Source organism: Rhineura floridana, chromosome 13 (assembly GCF_030035675.1).
Source record: "Rhineura floridana isolate rRhiFlo1 chromosome 13, rRhiFlo1.hap2, whole genome shotgun sequence".
Taxonomy (NCBI): Eukaryota; Metazoa; Chordata; class Lepidosauria; order Squamata; family Rhineuridae; genus Rhineura; species Rhineura floridana.
In genome coordinates, this window is record NC_084492.1 from 15,407,643 (window position 1) to 15,424,278 (window position 16,636).

The 16,636-nt window shown below is 42.5% G+C and overlaps 1 protein-coding gene across 1 annotated transcript in view; it reads left to right on the forward strand.

The window, feature by feature from the left end:
* The window catches only part of ADAMTS18 (ADAM metallopeptidase with thrombospondin type 1 motif 18), a 155,320-nt gene that overhangs the window by 68,694 nt on the left and 69,990 nt on the right, over nt 1-16,636 (forward strand). The window contains exons 5-9 of the mRNA XM_061594662.1: nt 451-534; nt 1,499-1,658; nt 3,296-3,401; nt 14,213-14,350; nt 15,888-16,041. Coding sequence (XP_061450646.1) covers nt 451-534; nt 1,499-1,658; nt 3,296-3,401; nt 14,213-14,350; nt 15,888-16,041 — 642 coding nt within the window. The remainder of the gene's footprint in view (nt 1-450; nt 535-1,498; nt 1,659-3,295; nt 3,402-14,212; nt 14,351-15,887; nt 16,042-16,636) is intronic.

Below are 16,636 nucleotides of genomic sequence, written 5' to 3' on the forward strand. Positions count from 1 at the left end.
CCACTGACTAAGAGACTGAGCTCTCAAATGGGAAAACCCCGAGTTCAAATCTTGTCACTGAGTGATTACTCTAGTGTTTCAAAGATACTGTGCTGTCATTTCTGGTAAAGGTACCTGTAAAAATGTTGAGACTAATATCCCTGTTCATTTCAGCTGCATAAACAATTTTCCTGCCTTTGTAAATTAGTGCATCATCTAGTTCATGTTGATGCTGCCCACATTTTATACAGGGTGTTATTCAAAACTAGACCTACTCACAGAAGATCCATTGAAGTTAATGGACATGACTAACTTAGGTTCATTAATGTCAATGGTTCTATTCTGAGTAGGACTTAATTGGATACAAGCCAAGTTGAATACTTGTGAAGGAGTGGATTGAATGTTCATTTTTAGTTTTGCTTACCACCTGATATTTTCCTTTCTCTCTTATTTGCATTAACCTTCCCATAGGTATCAAGTCTTTTCAAAGATGGCACAATTGGAAGCGACATCAATATTGTAGTCGTGAGCCTTCTTCTTTTGGAACAGGAACCCGTAAGTAGTGCCACCTTATGTAGCAGAACATATTTTACATTGGACTCAGAGAGATTGTATATAAGCTCCATTCCATAGACGTCCACAAGGGGAATTCTCATGACATTACAAATCACATATATGAAAATATGTGAATTTGATACTACCAAGCAGGGCCGGCTCCAAAGTGCTGCCAGATGGGGCCCTGGCCGAGAGGCCCTGGGGCTACAGGGGCCCCTAAGGGGCCCCTCCACTCCCCTTTCATGATTCACGGCAAGATCGCTGCTGCGGATCACATGGCAAGAACTCCGGAGCCCCCACCATTCCCTTTCTTCTTCAACCTACCTTTCCCAGATGTTGTGTGGTTGCGTGTGCAGCACAGTCCTTAACCAAGATGGCGGCCGAGGTTTCCCTAAGGGGCTGAAGCCCCTGCCACCATCTTGGCTGATGGCACGCTTGCGTGCTACACACGTGCATCCCTCCCATCCTCTGGTGGTCTGCAAACATAGGAATACAAGAGCTTGCTAGATTAGGCCAGTGGCCCATCTAGTCCAACATCCTGTTCTCACAGTGGCCAGTAGATTACTGTGGGAAGCCTGCAAGCAGGACCTGAGTACAACAGCACTCTTTCTTCCTGTGATTTCCAGCAACTGATATTCAGAAGCATACTGCCTCTATGGAGGCAGAGCATAGCCATCATGACTAGTAGCCTAGCCATTAATATCCTTATCCTCCAGGAACCTGTTTAATCGTCTTAAACCAAGTTTGTGGCCATCACAGCCTCTTATGGGAGCAAATTCCATACTTTAATAGCACAAAGAACAAGGAAATAAAAACTATGGCCCTCAATACGAGAGCCATTCTGCTAAACATACAGCCAAAGTATTTTATGCTCCCCATATGTCTTTCATTGCCTTCAAAGATTTCTTCTTTTTTCGGTTGCTGTCAGTAGATTTTTTGCTGTCTGTCTTTGATTTATATGTAGGGTGGACTGATGATCAACCATCATGCAGACCAGTCATTAAACAGCTTTTGCCAATGGCAATCAGATCTTGTTGGGAAGAATGGGAAGCGTCATGATCATGCCATCTTGCTTACCGGATTTGATATATGTTCTTGGAAGAACGAACCATGTGACACTTTAGGTATGGACATATTCTCCAGCAGCCTTTCCCCAATCTGTTGTTTTACTGGTTGGGGCTGATGGGAGTTGTAGTCCAAAACATCTGGAGAGCATCAGCTTGGGGGAATATGTTCTGTGGGAAAGTTATGGCAAGACTGTAATGTAAATAATGTAATTCATCGGGATTCAGTGTGAGTTATCAGCCTAAATTTTGAATGACTTATTACTACATTGAAAACGGTTGGTTGGTTGGTTGGGTTCCTTGTATCTTTATTAAGATTTCCAGCCAACAGAAGTTAAACATGCAAATAAATGCAAAGAGCAGGAATGTGATTGGTCTGGTTGCTGCTTATGGTTGCTGTTCTAGGTGACTTCCACTGTAACTGTAATTGTATTTGTTTTTAGTTACTGTAAACCGCCCAGAGAGCTTCGGCTATGGGGCGGTATACAAGTATAATAAATAAATAAATAAATAACATGCATTAGCTGGTAGCAGCTGATGCCAGTGGCAGTACAGCTTGCCTGGATGGGGCTGGACCAGACCAGTTGTGAGGTTGGGGCTGTGTGGAGCAAATCTGGCATTTTTGTTGATGTATCCAGGTCATAGGTGGCTGAGGTTATAGGATGAGTTATCACTACACTACCTGCCTGATTGCTTTTTAAATTTATTTTCTTTTAGTCAAGTTTTAAAATTACAAAGTTAATATATTCCTGTCTCTCCAACCCACCCAGGAGGGGTGGCTTCCAGGACAGGACACCCTTTACTTGGACATTATAGAGTGTTGCACCTAAAACAGAGTGCATCTTACACTGTGATAGACACAATCCAGTTGCAAAGTTGTGCCTGTTTTTAAAGAGTTGAGAATCCAGAGGCTGTAAGATATATGAACATAAAGGAATGTCTGCAACAAGATAACTTTAAAAACAGACTGAAAACAATGTAGGAAATTTGAGAGGAATGGCTTGGAATATATTCGCTGTGAGGAGTCAGAAGAGGCACGCTCAGGCTGTTCAATACCCACACCACATCGGAGTCGCTCTATTTTGATAGGGCCCCTGCTCAAGAACGTGCTTCCCTTCATGGTTAATCCAGCCCCTAAGGCAGCCCAATGTGAAAAAGTCAATTAGAAAGCATCAAGTTCATGGTTTTCTTCGGTATTACCTGATCAGCAGGATTTTAGGACTCAGTAACATTGGGCTGAAAGGAAAGATCTTCTGGGGGACCCCTTTTGGATGGCCACTGTGCCTGGGGAATCGTTAGGGCAGTTGTGTTTTAGATTTTTTGAAAATATCTCTGGCCAAGGGCACTCACGTTCCTTCTGGCTGACCTTCAGAAAAGAGCTGGCGCCCCTTTTTAAAATAGTTTCCCCAGCTGACTGGACTGATGTTGAGTCAGCAGAGAAAATGAGCCCGTGTTAGTTTTGCAGGCCAGCTGCTGCAGACAGAATGCATTTTTCTTGGATTGGACCCAACATTGCCATGTGTATGTGCGTTTTGCCTTGTGTATTCCTTCTACATGACAAAAACTAAATGAGCACCAAATCTGCCTTACATGAAAGATGTGCTGAATCTCTTCAAAGTTATGCAGCAGAATAAAGATAGATGCATAATGCCATTCTTTTTCCATCACTTTCCCATTCCCTATCCCATCTCTGGCAGGTTTTGCTCCAATCAGTGGAATGTGCAGCAAATACCGCAGTTGTACCATCAATGAGGATACGGGCCTTGGTTTGGCTTTTACTATTGCCCATGAATCTGGACACAAGTAAGCTAATTCTCGTGAGTCTTTCTCCCTACAAGCTAATAATGATAATGATAGTGTTTATTTTGTGCATTTGCAGATGTTTTAATACCATATTTGATAAAAGATGATGACCTTGCAGTTCTGGCCAAATTCCCATCATAAGTTTTTATTGCCTTTTGAATACATCAGGGATATGGGTCAGGATCCAGCCAGTGGATCAGATCCTGAGCTCTTCCACTCCCCTCTGGGCCATTTTGGCAGCGCGGTGGGGCTGCCCACTTGTCAGTCATATGATATCACTATGATGTCTGGTGACCCAACATGCCTTGCTGGTGGCAGCAAGGCAAAAGGGAACTCTATGATGGAGCCAGTCTCAGCAGAGCTTGCTGTAAGCACCAATCAGCTGATTGATGCTTGCCTTAAGCCCCTGTAGAAAAAGATCCTTTGCACTGACAACTTGAATTCAAGTTGGCAATTCAAAGGAAGAATTTGAAGCACACACTGTCCTTCTGTTTGAATCAAGAAGGCAACACTTGGATTGTGCCCTCCTTTATTTCTTGCCCCCAAATGATGATGGATAGTGATATAATATTGTACTGAGTGGCGTTCTGGAGAGAGAGGAGGAAAAAATGGCAGCCTCCCCTTGGAATCTCCATATGGACATTTGGACACTCCTAAGGAATCCAGGAAGTCCCTTGACCTTGGAAATCCATTGGCTACTGCAGTAAACCAGCTGGGTGATCATCATCAGTTATTCTACATGTATCCATGTCAATAGTGTGAACTTCTGATAGAACAACATAGCCTGAATTAAATTGCTTTTTTAAAAAATGTGTTTTTAAATTTGCATATTTGTTTTTAATGTTTTTAATTGTTGTAAACCGCCCAGAGAGCTTCGGCTATGGGGCAGTATACAAATGCAATAAATAATAAAATAAAAATAAAATAATCACTCAGCAAACCTGGACTTCGTTGAGCAGAAGTGCTGACACTTTGCACCCCATTGCAATGATGGAATCATCTGGGCATGCTCTAGGTCTAAAACAACTTAGGCACTGGGTGGTTGAGAGGCCTCCTTCTCGTTGTGTCGTCATGATTGACTTGAGCCACATGGCCTTTAAGAATAGCCACTGTGGGAAAAAGAATGCTGAAGTAGATGTACCTTCATCTGATCTAGTGGGGCCCTTCTTCTTCTTGTATGAATTTATTTATAAAAATATTTATCTGCTAACAACCTATATAGAAAACATCTAAGCAGTGTACAGCAGATATAAAATCACATGAGAAAATTATAAAAGCAGAAAATGCCATAAGGATTTGGTATAAAATTCATCCCATGGAGAAAGCCTGTTGACATAAGTTACCAGTCCCTGGGTCTCGCCTGAGATGATCGAATTTTCAGGGCGGGGGGAGCAGAGGTTTGGCACACCAAAAAGTGCCTTGGCACTAGCGCAGGCCAGTGGGAGGGATTGAACTCAGGTGAGAGCCAATCAGCTGGCTGCTTGGCTCTTGTGGGTGTTGGGTCCACAGGTGGTCCATAGGGAGAACTAGGATCCATTTGGTCCTCTTGGGGCCTATCTAAAGGAGCCCGTCCCATCCACCTGCAGCCCATTGGAATGAAGACTTTCCTGCCCCCTCCCTCAGTCCAGATTTTTTTCAGTTTGCACCAGTTTCCCTCCTGCTATGGGCCTGGTCAGTCACTGGCTAACGGGGCTGGGAAGGAATTTTGCTGCAGGATGATTGGCTGTTCCTGGGGATATTTGCCTTCCTCATAGCAGGAGGTTCTTCTTCACTGTCATAGGATCAATTTTCTGGGTAAGTTAGCCCCCAGCTTTCCATTTAGGGGTCCTCTTATGGGATGTGGAATACAGCCCAATACCCAAAGCCCCAGCTTGGGAGGGGGCAGAAAGGAGGCAGTATCCCTGCTAGCAACAGCTTCCACAACATAAATACATGCTGAGGAAGCCTCATGCTCCCTCCCTTTCTCCCCAAAAAGGGGGGATGCCAACTGCCTAGGTTTCCTTCCCCAGCACCTGGGCGGGGGTTCATGTCACACAGCAATTGGACTTTGTGATGTCAGGATCCTGCAGCTATGCCAAACCAAACCCTTTCATGTCATTGCAATCAATAAAGAAGTCATGGCTTTGTTTTGTGCCATAATGGTGTCTTGTCTCATTATTTCTCTGCCCTGCGCTCCCCCCCAAGACATCTCACTCAAAAGACATCTAAAACTAAGCAATGAGGATTCTTGGATTGCCATTGGGAGGCCATTCCACCTTGATGGGCCAGCCATGCTAAATGCTTGATTTCTCAGAGACTCCAAGCAGTCCTCATTACGTTCTTATGTTCTCTATCTGAGAGTTCGGGATCTGGACTTTTAGCTATGCTGATTGTGTTTTAATCAACTGTTTTATATTTGGCATTTTAAATTGGCCATTTGGTACCTGAATTTTTGAGATGGGAGGGTTGGTGGGTGTTGCATTTCAAGAAATAAATGTTTGCCGTCACATTGCATTCCCAAGGTATAGATAGCTGGCTAACCGTGGCTTTGAGCACGAAGGCAGGATTAAATCCAGAATTCCTTTTGTTCAGGAATCTGTATGAAAACACATCCTACACAGAAGCTCCTCATTGTTGGCTTGACATTTCCATTTAGCTTGTCCCCTTTTGTCAATGGGCATGCTGCTGTCATCCCATTCACTTGTTACACGGATCCCTGATTCTGCATGGCTGCTTGGAGCTAGTCAGTTCTCATTGTGTAAATACACTGTAGAACATTGGCTGTGACCTCATGCCTACATGAGTGGCCCCTTTGCAGCGTCTGTCCATCTGAAAGGAAATGAGGAATTAAAGACTAAGCGTAAACCCAGTGGTAACTTTGTCAGGGATTTCAGGGAAAAGGGTGGGTGAGCACAGCAGTAACAAATAGATGACAGAATTCAAAACTATACCTTTTAGGCTCAGAACAGATGCATGTCATTTCATTGGTGGGATTGTGGAGGAAGCACACTCTTAGCACTGGGTACCTGCCACCTTTTTTCTAGGATTGGGTTCCCTGGTTGTTTTGACCTAAGGGAGAGTGCTTAGAGCTCACCAGAGAGGGCCAGATTCAGCCCCCAGACCCTGAGGTTCCTGGCTCCTTGTTTACTGGAATTAATGGGAACTGCACAAGAGAATGGCGCTAGGGTGCTTTTGTGCAGAAGCCCTGCAGAAGAAGACAGCTCCTAACAAAAATGCCCTAATGGTTTGCTCCTAGGGAAAATAAATGGGTAAATCTGTGCAATAAACATGCCCTTTTGCATCTTATTTTCATCTTCTTCCATTTGCCATTTAGTAATATGGCCCAACACTCGTCATTCTTTCTGGGAGTCTCTTCCTCTTTTCTATTATAACCTTCCTTTTCAGCTTGGCTTATAAACGCTGACATCCGGACAGGAAGGATTTAAATGTCTCCCCCCCCCCAAAAAAAAAGTATCTTGGAAAGTTTGAAATTCTTTCGTTTGGCAATAACTGCCAGAAATTTCCCACATTGTCATTTGTCCAAGTATGTGCCTTTTCAGCTGTATAATATGGGAAATTGGCAGCAATGACCTTCAGATGCCTGCAGGCAGATCCTTAGAAGTGTTGCCTAATGATCCTTTTAGCAGTCTGATAGTAATTATAGATGGGAGGGAACATTTGAAACAATTATAGGATTTTTTTTTTGCAGATAAATCATGTAAGGTTTAATAGAACTTCCTTCCCTATGAAATGGAGGATACCACAGAGGAGCTCAAGTTTAATTACAAAAGCCAGAGGCTTCAAAGTTGGAAAACTGGGGGCAAACGAGATCTGACAGCATTAAGTCAAGTGACTTCTTAAGTCACATAAAAAAGAGACAATGGAGGCTTGATCCGTGCCCCATTTTTGCTTTTTTAATTCAGATCCCCCCACACCCCCTTTCTGGGGTTGGTAGTTGTATAGGGTGGTTTTGTGTCTAAAGATATGAGGTTGGACCCCAAGGGTCCCTTTCCCCAACAGAAGGAGTCTTCCTCCTAACAGAAGGAGTTGTTCCATTGGTTGGAATCATCCCTTCAAATGAAGACTTCTACTGGTATTGGAGGAAGTAGTTGATAACACCGTGGTTGATAACACAGATATTGGTAAACTGATTCATGCATGCCCTATTTTTTGAAGGGAGGGTAGATTAAGGAAGGCCCTGTCAGCCACCTCATTAAGCTCAACACCCCCTTCATCCCACCTGGCCCTGCAAAATGTATTTATTTATTTTCAGAAAATGCTACCCACTGCTCTCAGTAATATGAAGCAGCCATCACTTAGACACAGAACTTCCTCAAATGATTGAAAGCAATGCTTTATGATGGTTTGGTACAGCACTATAGTAAACATCTTGATTTATTGCAAGGTCACATCCACCTCCTACATTTAAAACACACATACACCATTTTGACTGTAGTTTGTTAAGGGTGCTGGGAATGGAAGCTTTGTAAGGGGTCTCCTAACAACTCTCAGCACCCTTAACTACAGTTCCCGGGATTCTCTGGGGGAAGTCATGACTGTGAAAATGGTATGAGTGCTTTAAATGTATGGTGTGGATGTGACCTTATTCAGTAGTTTCATGGTGCAGTCTCTTTTCAAAGTTCCTTGGCTCTAGGATGGCCACACTAAGGTCGCTTGGGGTGTCCTGGGAATCTGAAATATTCTCACAGTTGGCTTTTGAATATTGCCATTTTTAAGAACTTTATTTTAACATTAATACAATACACATCAAAACAAAATGTTACCAAAAATAGCAAAAACAGGATCTTCCATTGTCAAGATAATAAGGCATAACAGGGTAATTAAGGAGAAGGGAAGTAAACAAACACTGAAGATAAAAACAATTTAAATCATATAAAAATCCAATAGCCCCTGACCACATGAAAATTTTTTAAAAACCCACAAACATGGTCTTTATAAATATATCCATACAAAGTTTTGATCAGCAGGAATCTGGTTTGGCTGAGGACGATGATAAATGTAAGTTATATAGCAGCAGAGTCTTGTGGTTACACATCTCCTTATAGTACCTTAAGGTAATGTGTAAGTTTTTCTGAAAGGGCAATGTGCAGCACCTTTCAAAATCATCTATTCACGGTAATGCTGGTGGCATCCTTCCAGTCCTGAGCTACTACAAACCTTGCAGGTACTAACAAATAAATCATGAAAGTTTTTAAAATAAGTGTAGAACTGGCTTCTTTAAATACTGATGAGAGACAGAGGGTTTGGTCGGGATGGATTATTTGGCCGGTAGTACTGCTTTATTCTGATACTACCTCAATCCAGAACTGATTAACTTGAGGGCAGGCCCTTCATAAATGCCAGTAGGTCCCAAAGGAACTACAATCACTCCAACAACATCTGTTATTGGTACTCTGAATATATGCCATTCGAATCGGGGTATAGTACCATCTGTGTATGATTTTTAATGAGTTCTGTCTAATACTGGCTAGAACTGATGAAAAAGGTCTAGTACAGCCTTTCCCAACCAGTGTGCCTCCAGATGCTGTTGGACCACAACTCCCATCAGCCTCAGCCAGCATTGCCAATGGTCAGGAAAGATGGGAATTGTGGTCCAACAACATCTGGAGGTACACTGGTTGGGATAGGCTGGTCTAGTAGATCAAATTTTATTTATTGTTATTTATTTATTATTTGATTTATATCCTACTCTTGCTCCCAGCAGGAGCCCACTATGCCAACTATTTACCTCTGTTTCTTCCCCCAGATCCTGCTCCCAGAGAGATTTTAGACTAGTGAGGCGTAGAAAAAATGCATTAAGGAGAGCTGAATAGATTCTAGATATCAGGCCCTTAAGCTGAGAGGTTGGTAGTGTGAGGATCGATTCAAGAGCCATCAGTGGTTTGGTCACAAGGGCTTTATTCTGAGGAACTGAAATAAAGCTGTTTATCTGGTAAATCCACAACCAATTAAGTCCGGTTCCCCTAATTTTTTCCATAAGCACACGAAGTGGGAGGGGGCTTTTTGTCCATAAATGTCCCTTATTGAGACTAAATCATGACCATTTGAGATTAGTGCAAGGATTACTTTATCCTGTGGCTTAAATGCAGGATAAAAGAGCAGATATGCACGAGGGGAAATGGAAAACAAAAATATTTGGACCATTTGGTGCACCCCCCCCAAAGTACATTTAGAGAAAGGGTTTTCAATCTGACTCTTCTGCCTTCTAAATAAAGGGAGGGCATGCAAAGGTATGGGCAGGTTGGGACTATCCTCCATCTTCACCCAATGAAAAGACACATCTTGTAGGTATTAATTGTCTAAGCTGGAACGCTTCATAATACATATGTATCACAGGCTGAGACTGTGATCATATATTTGTAGTCTTACGTCAAGATTTTTTTAAGCATAAAATATGACCTTTTTAAACATCAACTATCAGGCTTGCAAGACCTTAACAGGAATAGAAATGGGCAAAACCTGGAAAAGAAATGATAGCATTATTTTATGGATGATATTCTGCCTAATAATGAAAGATGCAAGTCCTGCCGGGCCAAAAAAAGTCTGATTTAATCCTTTTGAGAACAACTTGATAGCTTAAATCAAAAAGTGTAGACAAATTTCTAGGTATAAGTATACCCAAACATTTCAGAGAGACAGGGCATATTTGGATACCAACAGAACATTTCACAAACAATTGTAATTATTTATTTATTACATTTATACCCCACCTTTCTTTTCATACTAGAAACCCAAGGCTGCTTATGATTCCCAGGCAGTCTCCCATCCGGGCACTGACTAGACCTGACCCTGCTTAGCTTCCACAGGGAGCTGACCTTATGCTCCTTCAGACCATAGCCTGGGACCTAGTGCCAATATTCCAAAACATGGCTTCTGACTTTGCATAATCAACCCAAGAACATGCAACCCTCTCAAAAACATCAATTTCACGTTTTAAGTATTGGCAAACCATGAACTGGGTCAGAAAGCAAAACTGCAGTGTCATCAGCAAACATACTGAGGAAATGATGGTTGTTTCTGGACCAGGATAGCCTGACCACTGTTGTCCATGCACTGGTAACCTCCAGGCAGCACTGCTGTGCTGTGCTCTATGTGGAGCTGCTCTTGAGGTTGGTCCAGAAGCTGCAGCTGGTGCAAAATGCAGTGGCGTGATTGTTCACTGGGGCAGGGTATCTCCAGCATGTCACCCTGCTGCTGAAAGAGTTGCACTGGCTGCCCATTCGTTACTGGGCCAAGTTCAAGGTTCTGGTTTTGGTATATAAAGCCTTATACCGCTTGGGACCAGGACACCTGAAAGATCATCATACCCCTTATAAACCCATTCAATCACTACGCTGTGCAGGTGAGACCTCCTACAGATACCATCTTATCAGGAGGTCCATTCCACACAACATAGGAAGTGGACCTTTAGTGCCATGGCACCCACCCTTTGGAATTCCCTCCCCATAAATATTAGATATGCACCATTTCTGTTGTCTTTTCAGCACCTAGTGAAGACCTTCCTGTTTCAACAGCCTTTTAAATAGCTATCTTATCTCAGTCTGTGCCTGTGCTGGAATTGCATTTTAAGATGTTTTGAAAGTTGTTTTTTAAAAGATGTTTATTTAAGATGTTTTATTTTAATATGTTTTTAAAGATGTTTTGTTTTAATACGTTTAAAGTCTTTTATTTTAAAGATGTTTTAGAGTGTTTTAGTGATTTTGTTTACCACCCCGGGTCTCCTTCCGGGAGAAACTGTGACATATAAATTGAATGAATGAATGAATGAATGAATACATAATTCACTCTAACAATGACAAAAATATAACATAATGTAAATAGTCATAAACTAGTGAAAATATCTCAATAAGTGTATAAAAAAGTAAACAATCCTCACATACTTCATAAAAAGGTCTAACAATAACAATGCAAAGACATAATCCTACTGTGAGGAAAAGCTACAGACAGACAGACAGATAGATAAAATCCTGCTAAGAAAGGGTGGTTGCAAAGAATCTCGGCCAAGGGCTCTAATAATAAAATAAATAGAAACAGGGACAGGATGCAACCCTGCTTGACCCCTCTGCATAAAGAAAAAAAAAGGGGGGGGGAAACCAACATTATTGGCACAAACTACATCCCTGGTGGGTCATAAAGTTTGGAGATGGCAACTTCCAACTTAGTTTATAACTGATATCTATGTGATAAATTTAACAAATTTAACTCCAAATGCTCAAATGCCTTGTAGGCACCAAAAGTAACCAAGGCAAGTCGAGTGCCCAAAGATCTACTGTGATGCATAACATTTAAAATGCTATGAATAGAGTTAGCCATTTGTCAGCCAGGGACAAAGCCTACCTGGTCTGGATGAACATAATCTGAGAGATGCTTATTACACCACAGAGTGAACACAGCGGTGAATATTTTCTGGTCCTGGTTGGAGGAAGATGGGGTGATATGAAGCTACAGATTCAGGATTCTTGCTAAATTTCAGTATCACCACCAGTCCCAACCAGAACTTAGGAATGTTCTCACTTTTCATGATTGATCATCATCTTTATTGTTTGTGGTCTTTGACCAGCCATACAGGAGATTGTATTAAAGAGCTTCACAAGGTGAGGAACAAAAGAGCCCTTGAAGTGCTTGTATACATTGCTAGATGTGCCATCCAGACCAGAGAACCTTTGTGCCCTCAGTTTAGTTATGATCTGTGTTACTTTCTCCTTGGATATTGGTCGACTGAGGAGCTCTCTAAAGTCATCAGGGAATGCCAGCAGACTCTAAAAAGTGATTTATGGAACTTTCATATGGGCTGGAGTAGAAGTAGAGGCATGAGTAATAAGTAGAAAACTCACATACAATGTCTCCAGGATCCCCATCCCTATGACCAACTTGAATGTGTAACAATATTTTCCTACGTTTAGATCTCTTATACTTAAGCACATTAACTAACAATTTAGAATTCTTATTGCCAAATTCATAATGTTTCTGATTTAAATATATTAATGATTTTGAGGTCAAATCAATGTCAAGGGCTTCAAGAGAACAATGTTTAATTTCAAGAGTTCTAAGGATCCTGGAAGAACCCAAAAGCTGACACCACTCCTCCAACCCAGTAATTTCTACATGAAGTTCTGCCCCCACAGCAGAATCCATACATTTAAGTTTAATAGACTTGCTAGAGGCTGTGTCATGAAGGACTGCTTTCATGGCATCCCATATCACAAGTAAAGAGGGGGCACTATCTTGATTAAAAATAAAATATTCCTCAATAGCCTCCTTGATGACCCTCTTAGTACTGGCAAGACTAAGCAAGGCTATATTAAAGTACCAGGCAGCAGCAGAAGGCTGTGAATCAGGAAGGAAGCTAATACTGGGACATGGTCAGAAATTTGAATAGTGCCCAAGAAAGAAAAAGTGGGACAATTCATTAAGTCTCTGTGAGCTAAGATGTAATCTAAGCATGATGGGGATCTATGGCAGAAAGAACAATAAGCATAACCTGACTCTGAAGGGTTCTGTTCCTGCCACCTATCCCCAAGATGATGCTGGGAGAGGAGTCTAGTAAATTGAGTCTCAGAAGTAGGGGAAATGGGATTGCCAACCCCCCATGATCTATCCCCTAATCTCCCCCAAGAAGGATGACACCCTCTTTGAAAGTAAAAAAGCAAATTAAGGGCACGATGTAAAAATGTAAATGCATGCAATTGTTAATAATTTGTCTTCCACAGTGCCTTTAATGAAGAGAAAGTGTCCCTTGGGGTCATGTTTAACCTTCAGCAGTTGAAATGGAAAAGTAGCATCCAAAACAATCACCACCCCTTGATAACTCCATGTTCCCAGGACTATAAAGTGATCACCAAAATATTTGTGCCCCAGGAGATGCAGCATACAATTAGTGTGGTGTGTCTGCTGAAGGCACACAACATGTGGGTGATATGGCCATTTCTGTTTGATGTTTGTGTGTGTGTGTGGAAACTGGCCAGTTTGTCCTGTATGGAATTTATTTATTTATTTTAATGTGTTGCAGAAGCAGCTCTTGGGGGGGCTTATCAGGAGAGGGGAAGGGGCAAGGTGGCAGGTGGCGGGGAGGTTGGTGTGTGCAAACCCACTTACAGAACCAATCCGGTTCTCTTGATGGTATGTTTGCACTGTGGAGGCCTCCCTGCCACCTCACCCTTCCACCTCTCACTCCCAGTAAGCAAAAGTGACTCCCCTTTGCTGGGAACAGCTGATCATAACAGCTCTGCCCCATTCTGCATGGTTCTCTCCTCCTAGATTATCCTCACATCAAACCTGCGAGGCTGTAAGATAGCAGGTGGCCCAAGGTCAATCAGTGAGCTACATGGCTGAGTAGAGATTTGAACCCAGGTCTCTCAAGTCCTAGTCCAAAACTCTGTGGATTATGCTATGGCTGCCTTCTTAAGTGAGTAGGTACCTTCATATGAGAGAGAGCCATCCTTAAGATACCCTGGCCCCAGACCATGTTAGCCTTTACAAATGAAAACCAACAGTTTGGATGGGGCTTGGAAACTAACTGGGAAGTATTATTTGTTATTTATTTTATTAGTAATAAGCGGATTCAAAATTGGAGTTATATATTCCATGTGACATGAGTCCACCAATGCTGTTGCTAATGTTCTTGCATTCTGGACCAGTTGTCATTTCCAGATATTTTCCAATGTGGAATACATTATAGAATCTAAAACATCATGTAACTTTTTTTTTTGTCCTTGCACATTGTGAAGGTCTCTTTAATTCTTCTTCTTCTTCTTCTTCTTCTTCTTCTTCTTCTTCTTCTTCTTCTTCTTCTTCTTCTTCTTCTTCTTCAGCTTTGGCATGATTCATGATGGAGAAGGGAATCCGTGCAGAAAAGCCGAAGGTAACATTATGTCTCCCACACTCACGGGAAACAATGGAGTATTTTCGTGGTCAGTGTGCAGCCAGCAGTATCTCAACAAATTTCTCAGGTAGGCTTCAGACTGGAAGTGCTTCTTTTTGAATCCTGATTCTTGGGCAGGTAGCTTTGAAAAGTAAAACCCTATTGAAGCACTGCAAATCATGTGGAGCAGGAGACTGGGACCACGCCCATTGGCTGAATGTCCCAGTTGTCCTTGTCCCTCACCATCCACATACTGAGAGGGATGGTCTCAAGAGGAGAACTTGTTATACTCATGGAGGTTCCACTGGTGATGTAGAAGTCTTGTTGCACATAGAGCTCTTCTCCTGGAATGTGTACATAACAGGATGGGCAGGGCTAATGGGGATGCAAGACCAGTGGGTGTGGCCTCATTCAATTCACCATGAAATGTCAATCATGTGAATTGGAGGCTGGGATGCAGAACTTTTTTCAGCCCAGGGGCTACATTCCTTTCTGGACATCCTTCGGGGGGGGGAGCGAGGAGCACATGCCAGTGGTATGTTAGGCCAGACACAAAAGTGGGTGAAATTATGGAGGAAAACTTGTAACATGGGCTGAAAATAAATAATATCCTTGATCTCTCAACCTCAGTCTCCTGTTTTAATTTCTGTGTTGTTCTAACGGGATAGTTTTATTGTAAATTTTAATTATGACTCTTTATATTTTAATCTTTTAATGGGACTGTTTTATTGTGAATTTTAATAATGGGTCTTTGGGGAATTGTGTCCAGGGCCGGCTCCAGGCATGGAGGGGCCATTGGGCATCAGCTTGCCCTGGCCCCCCAGTGTGTCCATTGCCCTTAATGAAGATGGCGGCCACAGTTTCCCTAAGGGGGAAGCCTCCGCTGCCATCTTTGTTGATGGCACACGTGCATGCTACTTGCGCACATCTCTGCCATCAACTAAGATGGTGGCAGTGGCTTCAGTACCTTAGGGAAGCTGCAGCCACCATCTTCATTAAGGGCAATGCTATAAAGCTGGCTGACAGGTAAGTGGGGGGTATGGGGGGTGTGGATCACGGAAGGGGAGCAAAGGGCCCCTCAGGGGCTCCTGTAGCTCTGGGGCCCTCGGGCCAGTGCCCAACCTGGCCACCCTTTAGAACTGGCCCTGATTTTGTCATTGGTTTTTGAACATGCAAACTGCTGAGATGCCCATTTAGGCATTAAGTGGTATATAACAACGACAACAACAACAACAATAAAACAAATGTCCTCAGAATCCTTTCTCACTCTGGTTTGCTCTTAATAATTATCAATTTGAGCTGCATTTCACCCCATGCTGTTCTTTGACCATATAAGTGCTGCAACACAAACATCATGCTTAGCTAACCTCCCATCACTAGCATCACTGTAGCTTACCAGAAGGGAGTGAAGGAGGCAGCAGCAAGATTGGTCCAGTGTGAACATGCTGGTGGAGCCAATCTGGTACTTCTGCTGATGCATTTGCGCCACTCATCTCACCCCTCTCCCTCCCGGTAAGCTGAAGCAATACTGGTGATGGGAGATCAGGTAAACACCACACCCACCTCATCAATCACTACAAAAAGTAATCAAATGGATTCTTAATCAATACATTTCTTTCTTTCAGTACTGCTCAAGCAGCTTGCCTGATAGATGAACCCAAGCAAGCTGGACAATACAAATACCCCGATAAGCTCCCAGGGCAGATCTACGATGCCGACACCCAGTGCAAATGGCAATTTGGAGCAAAAGCAAAACTCTGCAACCTCACTTTTGTGAAGGTACTTTCTTTTCTTTTTCTTTTTGTTTGCATCTTCCTGACAATGTTAGAACTTGCACTGGGGAATAACAATGAATTATAGAAGGGAAGGTTATGAATGAGTGGAGGGGTTCCAATGAGCTCCAGGGTCTGCACTGTTTCTAAACCTTAAATTATTTGGCAAAGCCATTGCTTGCATTAAAGGTGTTGGCTTGGATGGATGTCAAGGTGGTCTAGCGTAGCTGCAGGAAAAGAGTGTGCTAACAGGATGCAGAATCTAATTGCAAAGAACATGGAGGTGCAGGGTGGAGGAATAGGGGATGCCCAAGCTTCACTGTTCATTAATAATGTTTTGCTGTGATTTCTTGCTTAAGATGGAAATAGCAGACAGCTCAAATTTTTTAGCAGTGTGTGTATACCCGAGAAAGGGCAAGGTTGTAGTTTTAGACATGCCTGCAAAAAGCATAGCATAATCCAGGTCTAAAGTGTCATTATCTGTAGCAGTAACATTACTTTTACAACTGGTAATAATGTTGTCACTATACTTTCAAATATGCAACGTACTTCACATGCCATAGATAGATGACAAAAGAAAGTTCTTCACACACATAAACTAT